General features: G+C 39.4%; 1 protein-coding gene across 4 annotated transcripts in view; it reads left to right on the forward strand.

Annotated features, from left to right (window-relative positions):
• The first annotated feature begins 1,486 nt into the window (after positions 1-1,486).
• The window catches only part of LOC121086712 (programmed cell death 6 interacting protein), a 32,622-nt gene continuing 10,352 nt past the window's right edge, over positions 1,487-23,756 (forward strand). For 2 of the 4 annotated variants that reach the window (XM_040590814.1, XM_040590815.1), the window contains exons 1-9: positions 1,488-1,832; positions 7,906-7,960; positions 9,721-9,790; positions 13,039-13,166; positions 13,728-13,881; positions 17,062-17,162; positions 19,676-19,792; positions 22,147-22,369; positions 23,092-23,215. In XM_040590814.1, coding sequence (XP_040446748.1) covers positions 1,627-1,832; positions 7,906-7,960; positions 9,721-9,790; positions 13,039-13,166; positions 13,728-13,881; positions 17,062-17,162; positions 19,676-19,792; positions 22,147-22,369; positions 23,092-23,215 — 1,178 coding nt within the window. In that variant the 5' untranslated portion in view covers positions 1,488-1,626. Of the gene's footprint in view, positions 1,833-7,905; positions 7,961-9,720; positions 9,791-13,038; positions 13,167-13,727; positions 13,882-17,061; positions 17,163-19,660; positions 19,793-22,146; positions 22,370-23,091; positions 23,216-23,756 lie in introns of all 4 variants that reach the window. The other 2 variants (XM_040590813.1, XM_040590811.1) reach the window with 2 other exon arrangements.

Raw genomic sequence — 23,756 nt, forward strand, 5'->3', positions numbered from 1 at the left:
GAATCTAAGCCTGCGAGGGTGAGGTTTTCCCTGGGACAGAGTGCAGTCAGTGCAAGGCTGACTCAAGCTAGAGGCCAAATGCTTACAAGTGTATATGGACAATAAAACCTGGAGGAAAAAAAAGCAAAGTGGAACTCATACTCACATATGAGTAAGGCAGGGCAGCTTTCTGTATTCATTGTATGATACAAATCCCCCCCTCTCCCTTTTTTTTTTTTTTTAAATGTGAAATTAAGTCAATTACTGCTTGGTTTTGATTGACCTATGAGTAATTGTGCCGAGTGTTTACTCAGCACAGGGAAACAGGTGCACACTAAGGAACTGTTAACATATATATTAACTTTTTGTGAATATGGCGAAGGTTTGTAAAAGGAGCAACATGGCAAGGCCTGGAAGGATAACCACTTGGACCCCACCAAAGGTGACTGGAAGCAGCAGAACGAGGACAACTCCCTATGCCTGTGCCCGGGAAGCCTGGCCGCTGTTGTCACAGCATCTCTGGATTGTACATAGGCACAGTTAATCCTGGCGGAGCTGCCCCTCCCAGCGGTGACAGGAGCAGTAAAGCCTGATTTCCCAGGCCCTACCCCCTTCCTCTTACGCCACCACTTCAGACATTCACCAGATGATGAAGATAGCTCTGTTTAGTATAGTAGGCTTTCAGTACAGAGGAATCGCCGGCTTCACTTTACAGCAAAACTCATGGCCTGCTACAATGAACCCCTTTCACATCATTTAAAAAGCACTTTTACCACTCCTTTTCATGGTATCATCACCTCGGGGCTTATGTGAGAAGAAAATAGCAGGCTTACAGCTTTAGTTGTCTGCAGCAAGTGGCGGAAGAAAGGGGGAAATGAGAACGTGGGGTGAACATCACTCTCAGGTCTCCAGACAAGCAGGCCTTGCGGATTGGAGCTACGCAGGGCCGAGTCAGCAGAAAGCCAGCGGGACGCAGGTGACCGATATGTAATTACAGCAACAGGCCAACCTGTGCCTTATACTGCCAAGAGCGACACTTCGACATCTGCGACAGAGAAGCGTTTTACTTCATTTAAAATAGCTGTTCTTGAGGCGGGTTGCACATGGGACCCTTTGCTCCCCTCTAACGCGCTACAAGTTCGACACCTCACCAACGTTCCAGCCGCCACTACTCCTACGGGCGCGCCACGGCCCGCGTTACCGGCCAGCCAAGCGTCCGTCACCACAGCTGGGCTCCGCGTCTCTCACTAGACAGCGCTGCCGCAGGGGCAGCACTCGAGCTCTCCGCCCTCCCCGGGCTCCAGACGCCCTCCCCGCCCCACACCGCGCTCCTCCAGCGCCCACCGCGCCGCCGGGCCCGCTCCCCTCGGTAAAACCGCGCAGTTCCCGGCAGCGGCCCCGAGCGGCGGGGCGAGCCCGGGCGCGTCTCCTCAGGCGCCTGCGCGGGGAGCGGGGACACGGCGCGGGGCGGGCGCACGTGACGATCCCGCGTGACGATCCCGGAAGCGCGGGGTACGGCCGCGGCGCGGGCGGGTGTCGGGCCGGGGCCGTGCGGAGGGGAAAGGCAGCGTCCGAGCGGCGGTCGACGGCGGTGGCGGCTGCCCGCCTTCTCCTCCCCCCCTCCCCCCCGGTAACCTGTGCGGCGCCATGACGAACTTCATCTCGGTACAGCTGAAAAAGGCCTCGGAGGTGGATTTGGCCAAGCCGCTGTGCAAGTTCATTCAGCAGAGCTACCCGGGCGGCGACGCCCAGGCCGAGCACTGCCGCGCCGCCGAGGAGCTCAGCAAGCTCCGCAAGAGCGCGCTCGGCCGCCCGCTCGACAAGCACGAGAGCGCGCTCGAGACCCTCCTCAGGTAGGGGCGGGCGAGCGCCGGGCCGGTGCAGGCCCCCCCGCCGCGCCGCGCTCACCCCCCTCCGCCGCTTCCGGTGGGGCGGGCGCGCCCCCCCCCGCCCCAGGTGCGCTGTGCGGCCCCAGCGGCAGCTCTGGGCCCTGGGCGCGGCGGAGCGGGTCCGGGCGTGGGCGGGCCGGGGAGGTCGGGGCTGCCGGGCCGGCTCCGGCGGCCTGTGGGCTGCGTGCCCGCCTCGCCGCCGCGGGCCTGCCCGGGCGCCCCCTCGCGCGCTGGGGTGGCTGGAGGCGGCCCGGGGCCTTCGCCCTCGCCGCGCCGCCTGGCTCCGCGGTCCTGGGGTGGCGGCGGGGGGAGGTCCTGACCCGGGCCGCTTCCCCGTGTTTGCGGCGTGCCGGTGCCGGCTGGGTTAGGGCACAAGGGACCGACTGTTATGCTTCTCAGAACCGATCGCGCCTGTGTTTTGTGTTACGTTTTGCTGTTTTTTACATTACTTTTGTAATGTCTGTTATGTTTTTTGTTTTGTAATGTGATTTTTACACTACCTTACTGCTTTCTTGTAGGTTTTGCTGGGATTCTTGTTTTGGTGTGTGCTTGTTTTTGTGTTCTGTGTAGTTTTTTTTTTTAATGTAGTTTTTCTTCCTTGTTTTTCTGTGTTTAGCGACTTACTAATGTATTTCCAAAGTTACATCCTCACTTTCTACCGAACGTGCTTCATTTACTATCAGAAAGTTTGCTGGTGTATCTCTTGTGCCAGGATTATTGCAAGTTACGTGAGCAAAAGATTGATCTGTGCCTTCTGCCCAGTAAACTGCATAAAGCCTGCTTCAGGAGCAACTGCTCTGACATCTGCAAAAGCACTCTGCCTTCCTTGTCTCTAGAACGTTCATGGATTGCAGTTATTGATTTACTGTGGTAATCCTGTTCTCTTTCTCTAGATTAGAATTATTTTGAGCCCGTTTCTTTGTAGCTCGTCTACTCGCTGAGGTCACTGTGATTCATTCACTAGATTTAATATTGGAGTACACGTTGCTATTTGCAAAGCTGGGGTAAGAGATTCGCAGTACCAGAATATGGGGTTTTTTACCTAGTGGTAGGAACTTTTATCCCTCTTTGAAAGAAAAAATAAAAATAGAGGTCCTTTCTAGGATAAGAAGAAGTACTTGTAGATGTGACACATTTCTGTAGTGTCATGAACAAACAGAAATACATCTGATGTTCACTAGAATTAACTTGTAAACTTAAATGAAGAGGAATAGGAAAGAAGTGACTTATTTGTAAAATGAATTAGTGATGTTTTTTGAGTTTATCAACCCTTTGCTGGGTGTTAAGGCTGTAAAAGCTATGACTGTACTCATGGTGTTTTACAGTATCTTTGTAGTTTCCTGGTCTATTCCTGTTTATTACTGTGTATGCTTTTGAAGGTCAGGTGCGTAAGAAGCTTCTATGAGCTGAAAGAAGGACTCTGCTAGCCACACTGAAAGGCATATTTTTATCTTCCCTTGGATGCTGAAATTGAGCTTCCTTTTCTGATGGTGCCAATCCAGTTTGTCATTAGTTACTATCTGAAATCCCTGCTTGGCCCAGCCATGTGATAGGACTTCACCCTATCTAACAACTCTACGCTGCTAAGAGCAGGCTGCCCTCACTTCAGTTCTGGGCTTTCTCTTGCACCATTTCTGGAAGGCAAAGGGTGTATGTGGCTTTCTGAAGGTGAGCAACTTGAATGAGTTCAGTGGAAGGTCAGGTGAGCATCAGAGCGGTTAGAAAGCGGATAAATGTAGTGTTGCTGAAAGCGAAGGGGCTGAGCAGGAGCTCCCTCTTTCAGTGCCGGCAGGTCATTAAATTAATTCAAGCCATAGTATGCAACTTCATCTCAGGTTTTCTCTCTGAATAATGAAGGAAAACCATTTGCAACTGTGTAACAACAGTTTTCCTTTTGAGTCAATTCATATGCAGCAATACGTTTTCTTTGCTGTTGGATCAGTGATCGGCAGGTGACTTCAGGGGCCCGGGTGCTGTTGCTTACTGCTGTTGAAGTAGTCGGGAGGTGTTGAGTGTGGGCACTGCACTGGTGACATCTTACATGTGAACACAAAGTGATATTCCTGCTGCACAGGAGCTTCTCTCATAAAACACCTGCATTTTTAATTGTATCGTTTGAGAATACCTGTTCCCTTTACAGTGGAAGTGAGTTAAGATGAATGTCTGAACTAACTGTAAATTAGAGAAAATAAAACATTCAGTTGGATGTCTTCTGTTATCCCTAAAGTTATCAGTGGTTTGCCCCATGTATGACCATTTATATTCATGACAATTGCTGGAAAAGAAGTTTGTTCTTATTCTGTAAGAATATTCTGACATATATTCTGTTAATATTCTGTAAGATGCAGTTACTTTAAAAAGTCAGACTGTTTGCACACCCAGAAGTTTGAAGTATCCAGCTGAGTTTATGATAGAAAAAGCACAAGCATCCGAGTGCCTTGCGTTTCCTCTGAAAATTCCCTTACCTCTCCAGCTTCCAGTATTTTCCTGTTGCTCTTAAAGAGTTGTATTCAGTCTTACATTAAAGTTAACTACAGGAAGATTTTTGCTGGAGTTTAAAACTGGTTTGTTAGTGAAGTAAGGTTTTAATTACAGTGTGGATACCCTTTGCATACATTTACTTCTTTGTAGCTGTTTATAGACCATAATACGTAGTAGAGCAGTGAAGACCATTTAACTGTTAAGAAACGAGGGCTTAATCTTCTGCTAATTAATCTAGGATTTGCCCATGGTTTTGTAACCTTTAGAAGCCTTGTTTTGCTGAGTAGTTTACTGCAGAATTTTCCTTTTAATAAAGAAATGAACTTAGTAGCAGCCCCATTTCCTTAGCAAACACTGACCAGTGAAGTGCATGGTGTGCTGTTGTTCAACTTATGAACACAAATGCTCATGGAGAAGTATTTGATATACACTGTGCTCCTTTTCACTGGGTAGCTGGTAAAGACTTCAGCCCGCTTCCAAGCTTGCTTTGTTTTGTGAGAATCTGAGTGCTCTGAAGGTGACATAGGTGAGCTTGGTACAGGTGTTTCCCCTTAAATTCTGTCATAGCAGATCTGATTTAGTGTGGTTTTGGTTTTTTTCTCCAACCCCCCTCCCCGAGTATAATTACAGCTTGAAGGGGTGCCTTGCTTCCTCTCTTAATATTGAGGATTGCCTCGGCTTCATTTTCTTTTTCTGGAGGGATGGGATGGTGGTGCAGGTTAAATTGATCTAATTTTGCTAACAACTCTTGCAGTTCTTTTAAAAACATGAAAAGGGGGAAAAGAAAGGGGAGATGTCTCATTTTTATTTTGAATGGTCAAATTTTCTGAGGGCTGAAAGTTGCAGTTCTGGTTTCCAGCTGGGAGTTCGGGATGCCAGTTCTTACCTAGAAGAGTGAAGGCAGATCATGGACTCTTTTATGTTCTTTTGAAGGAGATTTTTCTTTATGATTCTTTGAAGGGGGAACAGGATTTGAGGTTCTTAATGCAATATGTATTTTAATTAAATTCTAATCTAAACCTTGATTTCCAATTCATTTGGCTGCTGTAACTCATTTTTACTAGCGTTTAGGAGTGTGTAATGCTGATTTTGGTGAAAGATTGCAGTACTTCAAGGATTAGATCTGTGCTGCTGCTATCTGCCCTCCCTTTCATTGCTGTAGTAGGAGCTCAGGCAGTTGATGTATTTGCGTGGTTTTCTGTAGTTCATCACTTGAAACATGCAATGCTCATCTGTGTGGTGTGGCAACTTCTGTTTGTGTCTTGGTAGTTAGATTACTGTAAACTTTGTTTTCCTAACACTGTTATGTTTACTCGCATCCTTCAGTGTGTAACTGACATGCACATCAGATGTGGCCTTTTCTTAGATACTTTTCTTTGTACTGCTAGTTTTATGCTGTTTTGTGGTTAATGCCTTTATTTACCACTTTTTTTTAATGTTTAGTTTATGTATACCATTATTTTTATGTATGTTTAGCTACTGCTAAAAAAAAACCCTAAATGATTTTACATGTATTTGGTTGTGGTTTCTTTTTTTGGTCTGCAGAGTTTTAAAGACTTCTTAAATCTTGAGTAGGATTTCAAGTTCTTTAATTAGATGAAATGGCATAGTATGCTTGAAATAGTAATCAAAACAGTAACATAAGTTTTGAACCAAACAAAAAGCCCTGTGTTGCTGGTATTCATTGATGTTAAATGTAGCAATGTGCATATTTGGGAGGAACATACCTCCTTGGCATATTTTCCTTTTCTTTGTGGTTCTATTGACATACAAAGAATAGTCTGTTTGCAAACAGACGCTGCTTAGGCGCACCTGACTTCACAAGGACGTTTAACAAGCTTTGCTTCTTGACTCCTCATGGCAGATAAGGACTAGGTGATGATGAAATGTAGGAGGACAGCTCTGCTTTATTGTTGTCTTTTGGTTAACAAACTAAATTGAGGCAGGAGGAGGCAGCATGAAAAATCTCCATTTCTTTGTGATGCTGCGTGCAAGTTACTTACGTTGAAACCAGGCCAAGGCAATGAAGGAAGTGAATTGTAAATGTATCGGTTGCAGTGATCTTCAGTGCAAGTTGTTTTCTGTTTGTGGTTGGCTGGGTTTTTTTTGTTCTGTTTTTTGTTTTTTTTTTTTTTAACTATACCTTTCACAGACTTTCTAAGTTGTTAAAAGTAAAAACTATTCTTGATTAAATTGCTGTCACAGATAAACTGCAGATTTTTTTTTTAATCTTGGGAACAATTTCTTTCAACTCAACTATTAGTGAAAGTCCTGCTGGGTTACTGTTGCAGATGTAGTTTTTGATACGGTTTATTATATTGTGTCTTAAACTGCAGTGGTGGCTCAGCTGAAGTCAGAAACCTGTAGTATTACATATGTTGGCAGATAAAATTCACTGAAAAATATGCTAGCACTATTTTAATTGTTGTGTATGACTTCTAAAAAAAATATGTATTGCCTGCAGAATGTAGGCCTTGTACATCTGCTTCATGTCTACATCAGTAGTGATGAGTATTTAATAACGTAATGTAAAGAAACAGGAACAATGTTAGCCCTGTTTCACAGACTGTGAAACTCATTATTACAAGGTGTTTTGTATATTGGAAATATAAATTCTTAAAAAAAGAATTTGACCGACATAATTTTGGGTGTATGCCCATATGGCAAGTGCTCCAAGGAGAATGTAGGAAACAGGCTTCACATGTTATGTGTTCTCAGCAGTTGGCAGACGTTTTAAATGTTTTTTAAACATTTTCTGTTCTGCATCCAGCCTGTCATGTTTAACAAGTGTTGCAGGTGTAGGGTACAACTCAAGAAAACTTTGAATTGCTCACTGTTGCCTGGAAAGATTGTGTGAAGGGACTGTGCTATACTTGTATTATCTTTCTGGCATTCTTCCCTAAACATCTTCCACTGTGAGTAGACAAAATATTGGCACAGACAAACTTCTGGTTTTAGTTCACTGTGACTACAATATACTCTAATGAAAACTAAGCTTGCAACTAAAGAATTTGATCAAGGATTAGGTTCTCCAGTTGGTACTGTGCAAGGCGAATGGCATCTATTTTAAATATGTTGAAGTTTAAACAGATGAGTCAGGAATTGTAGGGGAGTGGAATAGGATGTTCAGATCAAGAGACTGCAGTGTAGCTTGTTAACGTTATGTTAAATGCTGTACTTAATTTACTTTTGCAGCATGACTTCATGTCTGATGCACTCTTTGTCTCCCTGCATGTATGCAGGGACTTCTTTGCATGAAATTATTTTCTAATCCACCCTCTGTCAGAAAGTGGAATGGGTCAGCTTTGTCTGCGCTACTCTTCTACTTCTGAGACAAGGTTTCCATGTTATCGGTGGCAGTGTACATGCTACTGGACTTGTTGTTTCTCTGCTGAAAAAAGTCCCTTCAGGCAAAATTTTTGTCTGTCCTGCAAGTCCTCCATAGTTACAAATGTGCTTCACAACTTATTTTTGCACTCTTTTCCTCATGTGCCAGTGTAAGAAACAAGACTCTTAATTTTTTTTTTATCTAATGGCTGTTAATTCCTTTTTTTAGATACTATGATCAGCTGTGTTCAATTGAACCGAAGTTTCCGTTCTCTGAAAATCAGGTAAGAAAACTTACCAAACTGTTAAACTGAATCATGGCAGCAATGAGAGATGATTTCCAAGCCTGTACCGAACCTGCTAAACAGTACTTGTCTTGGGCAAGGCATTTAATCTCTTTGAGCCTTGTTTTCCTAATCTCTGTTTTCTGGTCAGTGCTCACACATAGTCTATACTGAAACTTGACCTCTAGTTACCATAATTGTCTTTATTTTGACTTTGGCTAGTGGTCATTGCAGTTTAGGTCAGAAAGGGCTGTGCTGTGCTGATTCCTCCTCAGCTCTCGTTTTTCCAAGAAGTTTATGTCATACTATGTTTTAAAGGCATCTTAAAACATAATTTCTATGGGAAAACCTTTAGTAACGGGTGGAGTATGATCTTTGGTTTTGGAAGTAGAATGGATGTTGCATTCACAACAGGTAACAGAATATGCCACTTAAGAGCTGACCACTTTATTCTTGCCTTTGCTTCTACAAATGATGTAATTTTTGTTTAGATATGGTGTTAATTAATTTTTTTTCCCTACCATATTTCTTTAGAATCCTGTCTCTAAGGAGAAATTCATTGTAACTGCTGCCTATTGAAATTTTCCTCAGTGGAGACTGGAACAGAATTTTAGGCTCCGCTGTTTTGGTGGAAAAAGATGCAGGTTTTCTTTGGATGTGTTTACAAATAGGACAGAATTTACATTAATGACAAAGTCATTTGAATGGTAGTGTTAGGATTAAAAGAAAAAGTGTCTTTCAGACTCACAGGTTACAAGTAAGGGATTAATTTTAATGCAGTTCAAACTGATTTGAGTTTTACATGTAGCTGCATTCACTTGTAGCCAGAGCCAAGAACTGCACTGTGTTTTTTATCGTGTAAATGTTTTGATACGGTAATCGGAAGACCTTGAGACATGGAAAACTGGAAAGCTTTAAGAGCAAGTTCTGCAAATCTGTAAACTGTTTCATGAAAGGGAAGTAGTAGTCAGTGGAAGTGGCAATGAGCAGCTGTTGACCAGAGCTTCCTGTGCTAGCGTTCCTGCTAGAGGAAAATACATTATGAAACAGTACAGTGCTCTTTCTGAAGTTACTTCTTCTCTCCCCAGCCACTTTAAAATGAAGAATTTTGTTTTTTGTGGTGTGATGCCAGTTGCCTTCAGCTAGTTTGACCAGCTGAATAAGGAATCAGATTGTGGAACTTCAGAACCGATTCTGTGAAGCATTTGCATTGTCTATGAAATAGATGATGAAAGTGTAATAAAAATGACACTGGTTTTACTTGCATTCTCTTTCCTGACTGTATTTCCTGATAATGCTGCTATTGAATTAACTTATAAAGATGAGTGAATTTTGGTATTACAAAATAGTTCCAAATATGCCAGTAATTTGGAACAGTGGAAACTGCCTGGTTGAGTGATTCCCTTTAACTGTGACTATACCAGACTGTTAGACTTCTTGCAAGGGTAGTATCTTGGTTTGGAAATAAATCTATTTGTCAGTCAGAATATGAGCGAAGATGAAACGTTATTTTGAGAACTTCTGTCTTGTCTGCTTGAAATGTTTTGAGCAAACCAGCAGGAGGAATAAAGGTATAATAAAATTTTAAGTAACTCTTGACAATTCCCTGAAATTTCCACAATGTTTGTGATGTTACAAGGAAATTAAATGTGTTATGCAATTAGAAAATAAAATGATAAATATGTGGATTTGGGATGTTTTCTGAAAATTTCCTATTTAATTCTGGAAATATAAAGATCTTTCTTTTCCACAACTTTCAGGTCTGTGTAACATTTACATGGAAAGATGCTTTTGATAAAGGATCACTTTTTGGAGGATCTGCCAAATTGGGTATGTGAATGTACAGAAAGTGCAAGTATTAAAGATACAAAATTTTGAGTATATTTTTATATAGCTGAGTTGTTAATAGTCTTTCTAGTATTCTCAACATAGCTTTCAAATGAGTTCAACTATATTGGTAACAAATAACTCACTTTGACGTGGGTAATGAATAAATGGGCAACATGCAAACAATTTCTATAAAATTGAGATTTAATATTAGTTTTCTGGAGGAACAAATAGATGTGCAGTCTGATAATAGGTGTGCTGTCTGCTCCTCTGACTTTTTCTGGGAGCAACCCCAACTGACATTAATCAAAATTGTTCAAGTTAACATTAAGTTCCAGTAGTAGGTTTTTGTTATACAGCTCTTCCTGTTCTAAATTAGTAAGATCCTCATGAGATGTGCTTGTGAGTGAGTGGGTCCCTTCCACAAAGAAGGGAGCTGGCTTCAGTAACCTAGTCTGCTATCACATGTTCTTCAAGAGAACAGAAGGATCTGCCTGTGCCCTGAAATTATTCTCCTATCACTTATTTTTAAAACATTTTCATACAGATTTGAACATGTAGAACGAAAAAAAACCCACCTGCGTTTGTTTCCTGCAAACATAAGGAGTTTGAATCTATGTTTTGTTTTAGTCTTATAGGGACAATTCTGCACAGCAAATTGAGGATTATTAAATGGATTTGGAACACTTGCCAATAGAGAAACTAAGACTAAATACTTTTCAGTAAGGAGCTATTCAGTTCCGTGTCATCATTCCTTACTGCTTCTATTTATACCTAAGTGTTCTTGACTAGCATTGCAAGATGGTCATTGCAATTTTGAAGCTCCAGACAAAGCCTGAAAAAAATGTTACATATTCTCTTCTTAGTTTTTTTTAAAGTTTGTTTCCTTTATATAGTTCTTCCTTAGCAACTACTGAGAATCTTTGTAGTTTTCCATGTTCTGAATACATTTGCTAAAGTTGTGCTTGTGTGAACTGTGTGTGTAAGAATGCACTGAATTCTTATGTGTAAGTAGATAGTACACACCTTTCCTTGTTTTATTTTCTAACTGTTCTAAGTCATCCTTCTGGATAATTTGAGACCTTCCTGAAGATGCTGTGTTTTTTCTCAGAATTTGGTTGGTTCTGTCGTCTTTGGGGCTTGCATTTCATGATGATTGAATCTTGTTTCGTAGTAAAGTTCAGAATATTATGACTTAAACATAGTCTGCAAATTGCCAGAGATTTATAACTGTAAGAAAAAGAATTGGTAATCATAATGTTGATGATTACCCTGAGAATTTGAGTAAAGGTGATGTTACAGCAGCTTGAGAAAGCTTACTTGTCTGTGCGCTAATTATATACTCATCTAACTAAACTGTGAGTCAGATGGCCAGAGATTTATGCAACAATCAGTGTGAAATATCAAAGAAATTCTTACTGAGATGTGCATAATGCTCAGTTAACAAGCAATGGAATAAGTTGTATTTTGAAACTTTAAAGTAGATCTTAGGTGAAAGAAATTAACAAAACCAGTCTTTAGTGTGTATCTTAGAGTGCTGTATTGTGGATTATCCAGACGCTGCTTTCCACATGAACTGTGTGTGTGTGTCTGTATTTCAGATCAGAATTAGCAGTGAGGTTTTTCAGTGTAAAGCAAAGTTTTCAGTTACTGAGAGAGCAAAATTTCTGTTGACTTCTAAGAGGAGGTGATCTTCTCTCCAGATGGAAAGTCAACGTAAAACTCCTTTGACTTCAGTGGGGCCAAGATGCAGTGATGTAACTTTAGAGTTCTGGCTCTCACTGTGGTGGCAAACTGTTTTCTTCCCATCTTCCCCCGAATCCCAAGTCTGTGTTGCAGGGGTAGCTGACATACTGTGGCTGCTTGAAAAGTGACCCAGTACACAGCATGGCGTGCAATCTGAAATATGTTGGCTTAAGTTAATAGGTAGAGCTATAAACAGATAAGTCTGAGGAAAATCTATATTGCGAAGCAGCTGTTCTTACTATAGTAAATCACACTTGAGATGCCGTCCACAGTATAAAGTTATTCTGTATATAATTTTGTAATTCAGAAACTTTAAAGCTGTATTTTCTTACCTTGTGTTTTAGTCTTTTGAACGATGTGTAAGTTGTACAAGATATTTTTAGAAAAATTCTGGCAAGTAAAGTACAGAAGAGGGATGATCTAGGTAAATTATGGAAACAAAATGGAAACATGGCATGTCAGATTCATGGCTGCTTGTCTGACAATTTCGTGCAGGTCAGGGAATGTTAACAGAAGCTTCAGAGATGTTAGATAAATGTGTAGCTGTGTAAGAAGGCTGGATGTTAGTGAAATGAAACACACGTGCCTCTTTAGTACTGTCAATGTTCTAAGGATAGCTTAAAAGTTTTATTTGTGTTTGTGAAATTAAAAATTCACTAGTTGAGTTTTCTGTGTTCTCCAAAAGGAGTGTCTAGACACTTTAACAGTAATGAGAAACTACTGTCTGCAGTTAGATTTTTCCAGTGCTTGCATGTAGCCAATAACCTTTTGAAAGCAATTAATAGATACAAAATGGTTCCTGTTCAGGTATTACTGTTTCTGGAAGTGTGGGCTCCATCCTCTGGGACTGTGAAGTACTACAGGAGTTGAGTCTGGACAGGCTACACTGTTGTGTCCTGAGCACAAGATTTAAGTAAATGCTTAACTGCTTCAGTACACATAAACCCAAGATATTTGTCAACATTTTCAGTCTGAAGCAATAGCTTTGAGAGGTGAAAAATTCCCTGCATTTCAATAGATAGAATGTACAGAGCATGTACAAATCTTTGGTCTCAATGAGAGAGAGGTCGTTAATCTTGCATTCAAGATATGGTATGAACATGTAATTGGGCAGTTACTGCGAAGTGATTAATGCATGGAAGTTCATATTTCAGATTATCCTTCAGTAATGAATGTATTTCTGTATCTTCAGGAGCCAAAAAGCTGTACTCTAGTTAAAGACTTTCAGATTATTTTGTGTATTGTATAGATTTTCATACCGCTTTTATGCCACTTTCTGTAGTTCATCATGTTGAAAAATGTTGTGGAAGTACTAGATTACGTAAAGCCTTCAGAAGGGAGATGACTTTGATTTTATAAGTCCGGTTTGTTTTTTGGTTTTTTTTTTCTTGAAACTGTTGGTATCTTTAAGTACAGATGTTAGTAGTATTGGCCTCACCTAGGATGCTAGAGTACTGAAGTTTTTCTTACCAGTATGGGTGGGTAACTGTGTGTCTTGATTGCAGCTCTGGCAAGCTTGGGATATGAGAAGACCTGTGTTTTGTTCAACTGCGGAGCATTGGCAAGCCAGATTGCAGCAGAACAGAATCTGGATAATGATGAAGGCCTAAAAGCTGCAGCTAAGCACTATCAGGTACAGAGGCTCCCTGCTTATGCCTAAAATACAGATTTATTAATCTTAGAACAGCAAATAAGTATGTCTCATTTTTAAAGCTATATATGCACATACATAAATATATATACATATTTTTCCCCTCTTAAGTACAAAGGTGGATTGGTGAAATACTTATTTACGAGCTTTGAAGGATTGAATTCCATACAGTTCTCCATACTCCTTTCCCCAAGTGTGTTGGTAACTAATAACCTTCAGCTTGAGATTTAATAATTTTAGCTAGTATAAATTTTAGTTTCAACAAAGTATACAGTAATAATCTTCTTCTTTTTGGAATGCATTAAGGCTTCCACGTTCTTATGCCATTAGGTGTAGTCAATATACATTTACTCAGCCTGTTTTGATAAATGTCTCTGTGTAAGTGGCTTCAAGAACAGGGATTGTTTTTAGTGGCTATACAACAAATGGGAAACCACAGAGTGGAAAAGATATTTTTTGTAAATTGTTGTACATATTATATTTGTAAGAGGAAAAAATATGTTTGGAAACATGAATGGCAATATACTATTTTGTTTTACTTAGTTTGCGAGTGGTGCTTTCCAACACATTAAAGACACGGTTTTGTCAGCCTTGAATCGTGAACCCACAGTGGACATCTCTCCAGACACGGCTGGAACTCTCAGTCTTATTATGTTGGCTCAAGCCCAGGAAGTGTTTTTTTTGAAAGCTACAAGAGGTATATGTTTTTTGCTTGTATATTTGTGTTCATTAAAACTTCCTCAAAAACTTAAAAACAATTTTATGTTATTAAGAGCTTGCAAAGGGCCTTTCAGAAGTTTTTGTTTTTCCTTTACTGATTCTCCCCCCCTCCTCCCTTTGCAGGTTGTTAAACACAGACTATGGATGCTACTTAAGGATTTGTCTAAGGTTCGCCTGACAATGCAGTTGTCTTGTTTGCCTTTCCTTTCTTTTCATGCCTAAACCCATTAGTTTTCATCTTTACAAATGATTTTGCTGGTTTATATTTTTTAATTTTCCCCGTTTAGGACAAAAAACCTTCTTTAAATGAACTGAGAGTATTAGAAATGGTGCATAGAGGGGTTGCCACTACTCCTCTCCTCTGTCAGGGGAGTGATTTAATGAGAGTTTAGAAAGAAATGACTGTGCTAGGAGACAAAGGAGGTTTCTTAAGAGTTTAGGGGAAACAAATTTTGTTTTGATTGCTCTTAATTTCAACAGAGGAACTGTTTGACAGAGTCTGACTCTGACAATGCTCAGTTTATTTCGGAAAGTGAAATTCTGCAGGTTGAACAAAAAATTGTCCTTAACTGTTAAAGACTAATTGTGAAATACTGGTTCAGAGGCTGCATATTTTAATACAACTATTACAAAGCATATGCTTCAAAGAATTTTCCTGTGGAACAGTACTATCCTTAGTGCAAGATCTCTTACTCTTTGCTATTCTGTTTTGCTCTCTGTATTTACAAAAAGTTGTGCATCTAGGAATTACAGATACCTAAAAGTAGAACTAAGGACATAGAGGTCACATGTGATTGCCCACCAACTGCTCTCTCTCCCCATGTTGTTGGGAATACAGTGGAGGAAGATAGTGGTTATCATAACTGGGATGTTTCTTCCCTTCACAGGGAAGACATGAACATTCTTGTAGCCTACTGCTTTTTAGGAGAATCTCAGTGAGAAACTATTGTCCTTCAGCCAACTGATAAGTTATGTTTACTGGTAGCAGTTACTTTAGTATGTATTGCTTTGAAATACGTTTGGGTAACAAATGCTTGAAATTTCCTTCAGAGATGGAGCAGGCACTTACATATTTGTCATACAAAATGAGGTCTTTTGTCACCTTTTTGATTTCTTCTTATCCAAAACATGAAAAAGACAAAGCAAGGCTGATCAAAACCCATGTGTGCTCAGTGAACTCAAGGTTTTTGTGACTACTCCCAAGACCAGAAGTCTGCCAGTGTTAGGAGGACATTAAAGTTAATAATCATCTGACTATAGAGGCTGTAGATTTTGCCAGATGTAGAGATTTTCCCTGGCTGGAAAGACATTTTGTGAAGTAATGTTTGACAACGTGATTAGCTTCAGAAACCCATTTTGAAAGTGGAAATGCTTCAAAGTTTGATCTCACAACTCAAATTTAGCTTCTTGCTGCATTGGCTATTGACCTTACCTGCAACTTTGTTTTTTTCTTTTATGTGAGACAGTCCATTTAGTAGTTTACCAGCTGACAATGGTATTTCTGATAGCACTGAATTTATTCACTAGTTGAAAGGAAGCAGAAGTATTTGGCAGAAACCAAACTGGTCAGTCAAATCTAACTCCGCTGCATAACCACACATCATTTCTTCAATTTCTGAGCCTTGCTTAAAGTTTTAAGTGTCTTTAAATCTCCATATGTTCACTATTCCATCTCAAGGCTTCTGTTGTAGTTGCCGTATTTTGAAGATACGTGGCTAAAACCTAACGCTTTTGGATGGTGAAAGATCTATCCTGAGCTGTCTGCATTGACAAATGAGTCTCCTCTAATGTGTCCTTTGTTAATGGAAATTTAGTTAATATTAGTTAATATGCCAGGGTTGTTCTCATCGTCCGTGGCACGCGGCCCCCCCCCCCCCCCTTTTTTTTTTTTTTTGGCTTAGAGCTCAAGCTCTATGAAGGGAAGATGCAACTACCATACACTAGGTGGGGCTACAAGGACAGTCTAGTTAGATTTTACTTGTTTGGGGTTTATTAAATATTTAGTGCACTGGACAAAAACATTCTAGCAAAGGAGTAAGTTATTGGATCTCACAAGCTCCTTTCTCTCCATTTGTCATCTGGATTCTGTTCCACAGTGAAAAGATCTTTCTGGCATACTTTAAATGCATTTACCTCATAGAAGGTAAATGTATTGCATCGTAGCTTGTGCCTGCAGTGTTGTAGATACCGTGTGTGAATATGCTGGAATGAGAAGACCACTTGGAAATTCTTTTTATTTAATTTGGGCGATTAAGCATACTCTGCAGACTTCTCTGCATACCCTGCACTCATGTTTATCATTCTGGCAGTGCATATAAATCACCTGAATCGGAGGATATTTGTTTGTAAGGGCAGTTGTTTAGAGTGGATGGCCAAAGTGCAAAGTTTGATTGCCTGCCTTCTCTTGAAAGGCTGGATTACTATTGCAGGCCAGAGATTATTATAAAAAGAGATAGATGAGCATGTTCCTGTTTTAACAGTTTTGGCTTCAGGAGCAGGGTAAACATGTGAGGCAGGGAATACTATTGCTGCTAGGCTCATGAGGCTTTGATATGAAGTAGTGGATGCCACTTGGAGGAACTGTGGGTTTTTTTTATGTCTAGGAATGGCATTTCTATGCTTGCTGTAAGCCAACGGTGGTATGGACTGCCACGGAAAGGACCAATCCCTTCTCTTCTCTTGCACTTCAGCATATTTTGAGTTGGCTTAGAGAACAGATCCTGCTGAAAATTAAGGTTTTTTTTCCTAACTAGATTTCAGCTAGATTATTTGACTATGGCTGCACAAACGCTTGTGTGGCACAGGGGAAGTGCTGGGAACAAGCTGCCAGAGTTAGAGTGGGACTGCAGCTTTTGTCGGCAGCTTGCCGTTGGTGTGAGATAAAGCATCACTCTTAATCCTGCATAAATGCCAGCAGCTGCCAGAAGATCTGTTGTACACCTGACCGAATCTTGAGCTTCATGGCTGAAGTAGAGAATCTGGAAACTGCTGTTGAATGTCAGGAGAGAAGAATGGGATCCCTCCTTTGAGCTATAATGTAAAGCTATACCCTTAGAATGCAGTTCTTTCTGTTTGAAGATGAAGTAATTTATCTGTTCGCTTGTAGAAACTGATGATAATCATAACTGTTGTTTGTTTTCTCTCGCCCTCCTGCCAGATAAAATGAAAGATGGTATCATAGCTAAACTAGCTAATCAAGCTGCAGATTACTATGGTGATGCTTACAAACAATGTCAATATAAAGATACTCTGCCCAAGGTTAGTAACTCTCATGGAAACCATTTGCGATCTTCTGTTATTGTGAATAACTGTTATTGTTTACAATGTACTCGATAAAATACACCTGAAATGTATCCTCAAGAAAAGCTGACCTATTGCTACATTTAAGGGAAATAAACCTGTAATTTGAAAAACAGCGAAGAATCTAGGAGGCAAAAGATAGTGTGGCTTTTTTAAATAAGTAAAATCTTACTACATGAAGTGTGTTTACTTGCGATGCGTTTTTTTTGAAGTCAACTTGAAATGTTTGTGATAGCATTTAGGGATGCTTTCTTAGTACTTAATGCCTTACTACATCTGTTTTTCAAACTAACAACTTTTTAATGGGGCTTAATTGGCTTCTAGTTTCAATGTTTTCTGTGAAATATGCTGTCTTGTTGACAGCATGAATACAGTGGTACTGTTCACTTACCTGTTAATGAAAAATATGTTTGGAAGTCCCTGTGTGTCCTCTGTCCTTCTGCCTGCCTTCTCCTCTTCCTGTGCCCCAAAACAATCTTGATACTTCAAAAATAAGCAAGTTTTCAATGTATTTGTTATACTGTATATGTTCAAAGAGCATGAAAAAAACACCTTCTGCATCTTCCCAAAACCAACAGCACTCAAATGAACAGTCAAGGCTAAACTGAGATAATTCTGAAGTATCAAGTGTATCAGTTATGTTCATATCATAAAACAGTAGAGAACCTGTTGTACGGTGTTACAAGTGTAACAGGTGGATAAGATTTACTTCGATATTGTGGGACTCTTGAAATCTGTATCTAGCTAAGTTGGAGATTGTCTTCTGTAGTGCTTCTTTCTGAACATCCATGGGAAGCATCCCTTGTTGCTAATTTGCAGTTATTTTTCGTTCACTAATAGCTTTCAGTGTCTGTCTTGTTAGAAAAAAACTGTGGAATATACTAGATTTACTAAAAATACATTAGAAAAGTACTAAAAATATTTTTACCATTGATAAATGGAAGTTTTTGATGTTTGGTCCTGTAACTTAATATGCAGTCTTCAGCAAACACTTGGGCAATTATTTGACTAAGGCACTTTTATTCCCTGTGGGGGGGGAAAAAAACCAGGTAATGTTCATTCCCCCCTGCTGCCCTCCCTCCCCCCAGGTTTCTAATGCAGAGTAGAATGATAATGGTAGAGACTGTATGGGTAAGAGCTACTGAACTAAAGTAAAAGTGTGCATTTTTATTCTTAAGCAATTAATTAACACAAATTACTTTGTAGGCTAGTCAGTGGCCTTTTATATGTGTGTTTGAAAACAATATTGTTTTTTTAAAGTTAAATTGGTATCTTGCTTGGCTTTAGCTTGATAGATTCTTCTATGTATGCACGTATATCCTCTCATGCTTTCTGTAGCATTTTACAGATTGGGGCTATTTCTCACTTAGGTATTATGTTTGATTGATTCTGAGAGGCAATGAGATATAATAAAGCCATTGCTCTGTCTTTTGTTGTTGTGGACCTTTCTAAGCCATAGATCTGCTCCCTGTTCCAGTTGCCAAGTAATCTGCCAGTTGATTATTTGAAAGAACATAATGAGGTTTGCTGGTTCCGTGAGTTAACACCAGGTCTGAGAAAAGCTACATGTGTAGGACTGTGAAATAGAGGCTGACTTGGGATGTCAGTCCAGCTGTAAGGCCTCCCAGACAGCTTTGTCTTCCAAATTTACACCCTTTTTTATTGGTTTTGGGTTTTTTTTTTTTTTTCTCCCCCCTCATCTCTGGGTGGCGCAGTGGGTTTGCACAAATGTGAAGCAGGTCTTTATATACTGAGGTCTTTAAAACACCACTCTGGTTTTCCAGTTCTTGATTTAAGAAATAGAACCGTAAGGCCAAATCCTTGATCAAAGACCATGCCTATACTGTGGGCTGCAGCATAATGTCTTCTTCATGTCTTGGTACTCCTGCAGAGATAAGTTCATTTATATAAAAGCATGAAAATGACTTTTAAATTGCTTTCTGTTTCAGTAGTTACTGGTCCTCTTTATTCTTTGCTTTCATAATTGTAGTTACTTTCTTGATAAGCCTGCTGCTGTTCTAAGTGTACTTTGTTAAGAAAACACATACAGAGAAAACAAAAAAACCCATCCCACCCAAAAGGCCTGTCTTCTTCCCCCCGCCCTTGTCTTGGCTTTTTCTTGGGGGTATTTGGGTGTGTTCTTGCAACTATCCTTTCTAATACATGCATGCATTTCTAATCTTTGAAGTAAATGTTGGGACTTCATGGCTTGAATGTAATTTGTAGTTTATCTGAAATAATGGACACTAAGAATTTTGCAGCAACAGATAAAAAAACCAAACACCAAAACTGGATTAATCAGTGCAAAGTCATGTGGTGTCAGACATTTACTTCTAATGTTTTAACCGATCTAAACCATTAATTGGGTGATTCTAATTTCCTTTTCTTCTTCCTTTTTCTTCCTGCATCCCATGTTGTCTGTGGTGGTTAATGTGGTTGGACTTTCCCCTGGTCAGTATTTTTATTTCCAGGAGGTGTTTCCTGTTCTGGCTGCAAAGCACTGCATTATGCAGGCCAATGCAGAATATCATCAATCTATCCTGGCAAAACAGCAGAAGAAATTTGGTGAAGAAATTGGGAGGTTACAGGTGGGTAATTTTCCTTCTTCTCTGAAAAATATGGGGAAAACTTTAAATCTTGAAAAGCTAGTTCAGAGTTCTAAAATTCAAGTAACTAAGAATGAAATGTATTAAAAAATTGTGGAGCATGTTTATCATGTGAATCAAATTATTAGCAGTTGCAGCGATGGGTGGTATCTCTAGCTTTTATAAAGGTGTGTGCTTAATGATTTTTGGACGATTTGATACTGCTTGACAAGTTAAGTCTGTATCTTTGTTTGCATAGGCTTCATATCTTAGTATAGCTAATAAAACAGATTCTTAATAAATTTTCCTAAGTTATTACAAAATCCCCAGAACATTAAAGTTCTGCCTGGTCTATACCCAGCTCCTTTCCTGCAATCCTCATTTAAATCTGAAAAATTTTTGAAAAATGTACAAACAACTGTATTTTTAGTCTTTATTTTTTTTGTGTCTCTATATCTGGTTTCTAGAGGGACTCAGATGTTGTAATGAGTAAGGTCCTCTCATGTTTTTAGTACAGTATGAAAGAAAATGGCTAAAAAGGAACTACTTCAAATCCCTTCATCCTTAGAAAAAAAAATAATGAAGTGCTGCTTCAACTGACTTTGTAGGATCTGTGTGCAATATCTGTTTACTGATAATGCAGGAGTTTCAAAATGTCAACATCTAAGTCTCTGAAGTTACCATTATGCATTTATTGACTTGGTGGAGGGTGGAGCTTGAAACTTTTTTGTATGCTTGCATGACAGTGAAGTGCCTATATGAACTTTTAATAGCAAGCTGTTGTATTATGAATTATTAGGTGGTAGATGAAGGTGTATCTGTTCTTGAGTTTCAAATCTGCCTAGCAGACCTTCTTTTCTGGGACTCTACTGTAATAGGATATTGATTATTTTTTTTATTAGTGCTCACCTGTGACAGGTCTGGCTATACCAGTTATTATCATTAAGTTACATAGTAAATCAGTTTGTGTCTATGATTTTTCCATGTTGTGTTAGAGGGAGTATCCCTTCAAGCTGAACAGTTAAAGCTTGGGTTGTGTTTTTTTTTTTTTTGTGAAGCCTGAAGAGCTTCTCTACTCCACTATTACTTATTTTAGCACTGCTTCATGAACAGCATGTAGTCAGAAGTTAAAATCCTGTGTCTTGTTTAATGCACTTAGTAAGATGAAACGTAATTCATGTTCTCTACAATTACTAAAATAGTGCTTCCATAACTAGTGCAAATTAGAGGTTTAGTACCCTTTTTGTTGAGGCTTTGAAAAATTAAGTTGCTATAAAATAATACTTTCTTTTTATTTCCCTTTTTAAAAGCTAGAATAAAGATGGATTAAATTGTTAATCTTCCCCCACTCCCCACCCCAGAAATTCTTCCAAAATAAAGTATCTATGCACACCCCTGTTTCTTATCTCATTTTCTGTTTCTGGCAAGTGCTAGTTAGACTGTAGTATTGTATCAAACCAAAACCACTGTTGTGTGATTTATGGCACAATGGAAAGTGGCAAAAAAATCTCAGCAAACTTCAAACTTTACTTCACTTCTAAAGTAGCTCAAGTTTCACCTCAAAATCCCAAGAAGTTTGACTTTGAATTGTGGCGAGTTTATGTAAACCTCAACTGACATTGCTGCTTACTGTTTTGTTTTTACACATCCACAATACAAATATGATCAGGATTGAACAGTTATGATCAGAGGACAATGTTTTGTCTTGCATCCATCCTGCAGTAAACTGGATGTAGGAAAATCAGATAGGCTGAGCAGACAAACAGAGAGAGCAGACCTTATATTTTATTTTAATTTGCAGTAGGAGTAAAGCATACTTTCTGTAACTTCTGAGCTGAAGGTTAGATGGATTTAGTGGCAGATGTGAAAAGCATGACTCTGGCCTCTTACTTTCTGAATGTGAGCAAGGTTGAGAAACAACTTACAGTACCTGCAAAAGCAAGCTGTGTGCTTCATGGAACAACATGAAGATGGCACACTGCCTTTTTTAAAAAAATCTTGTTGTGAATGAGTGTTTGAAATGTTATTGCCTCTAACTCATGATTACTTCTTTTGGATTTTTGGGGAGACATAGTAAGGCTATTGTAAGATATTACTTGGTGACTGTTCTGTTTTTTGTTGTTGTGTTGGTTTTTTTTTTTTTACCCCAGTGAACTATTTCAACGAGTAAAGTCTCCTTTGTCCTTTTTAATAGGTAAGAGGGGAGCATATTTTCTTAAGGAAATAATAAATTGATCTTATATGTAGGCAGTAGTTATTTGGCTGACTGGGAAGCTCATATGTTTTCCTAAGTATATATGAAAGGGAGAAAGAAAAGTTTTATTTTAATGTTTTTTTCTTTCTAATTTTTTTTTTAGCATGCGGCAGATTTGGTGAAAACAGTGGCATCTCGTTATGATGAATATATAAATGTTAAAGATCTGGTTGACAAAATCAACCGTGCACTTACAGCTGCCAAAAAAGACAATGACTTCATTTACCATGACCGGGTTCCTGACCTGAAAGACTTGGAGTCTATTGGAAAAGCCAGTCTTGTGAAGTCTACTCCAGTTGTAGTTCCCCTCAGTCAGAAATTCACTGGTAAGCGAAGAGTGTGGAGCGAACAGGGTAGTTGTTAACTTGTGAAATCCATGGCCACCAAAGTTTGTACGATGAAAAAGTAGGTGTTTACTTATGAATTGTTAAGCATACAGCAGTGTTTTTGAAAGTGACTTTTGTCTCTTCCACTTCGTTGTGCTACTACTTGATGATAAAAGTACTGGAAGAATAAACCACAGGTTAAAGATAATTATCTGCCATGTGCCCTTCTCTTAAAAGATTTTTCTCAGATTTTCTCTGCAACTCTATTTCCTATATTAAAGCAACCTTTTTAATTTCAGGAGGAACAGTAATATAAGGGAAAGGTATGAGTTTGTGCAATCTTAACTAACCTGGTTGCTGCCCATCCATAAAGTTGAAAAATTTCAGTTTGTTGGCTGTACAGGGGAGTTGTGAAAAATGATCCTCTTTTTCTCATTTCCTTCCTTTAAAGAAGCAAAACGAGAAATGAAGCCTTAAGGAAAATCTGATTTGTAATCCTACAATTGTTTTAAATGTAATGCCTTTAAATTATTTCTAACTCATTTTCAGTCTTAAAAACTGAAATCTAAAAACCTTTAGAATTGTGTATATTTTTAAGACATCTCGGAGTAAGGGAGCATAGCTTAAACTGTTTAGTCTCTGTACAAAAGAGCTGCGAAGATGTTTGTTTCCTTTTTAAAGTCACAGTGCAATTTGAGTAACTTATGCTACTTTAATTGCAGACCTGTTTGAGAAGATGGTTCCATTGCAAGTTCAGCAGTCTGTGAGCATTTACAACCAGAGAAAGGCAGATCTAGTAAACAGGCACATAGCCCAGATGAGAGAGGCCACAAATCTGGCGAATGGGTAAGTATGGCTTCTTGTTAAATTTCTTGGGGGGAGTTACAGAACAGCCTATAAACACTGGTTACCTTGCATCCTGCAGACATCCAGATTGCAGCAGCGGATTTTTGTTACTGTATGGTAGGCTGGAAAACTTCAGCCATAGCAGGGTTATTTAGAACTACTTTTCTGCGGATGGTAAGATTGAAAGCTTATTAAAAAAGTGTTTTATTTTCTTCAGTCTTCCCTCTTTTTTTTTCTTGGGAGTCTGACACTTGTTCCAAAAAAGTTCCAGCACGGGTAATCTAGAAGGATTTTCACATTCCAATGGTCAGCTTGATTGTACCAGTGACTCAATACATGATGTTTTTTCCTCCAAAATTTTGTGCTTTAAAATAAATAGTAATAAACAAAATTTTATCAAGCTGAAAGATAGGAATGTATCTCAAGGCAGTTAGTTCTTTATCTACCAGATAGTTAATTCTGAAAATGTTTGCCATAATTGTAAGAGCGGGAAGACTAGGATTTCTTTTAGCCTTTTAAAGAGCGTTGAAGCATATTTTTG

Source organism: Falco naumanni, chromosome 4, assembly GCF_017639655.2.
Source record: "Falco naumanni isolate bFalNau1 chromosome 4, bFalNau1.pat, whole genome shotgun sequence".
NCBI classification, from domain to species: domain Eukaryota; kingdom Metazoa; phylum Chordata; class Aves; order Falconiformes; family Falconidae; genus Falco; species Falco naumanni.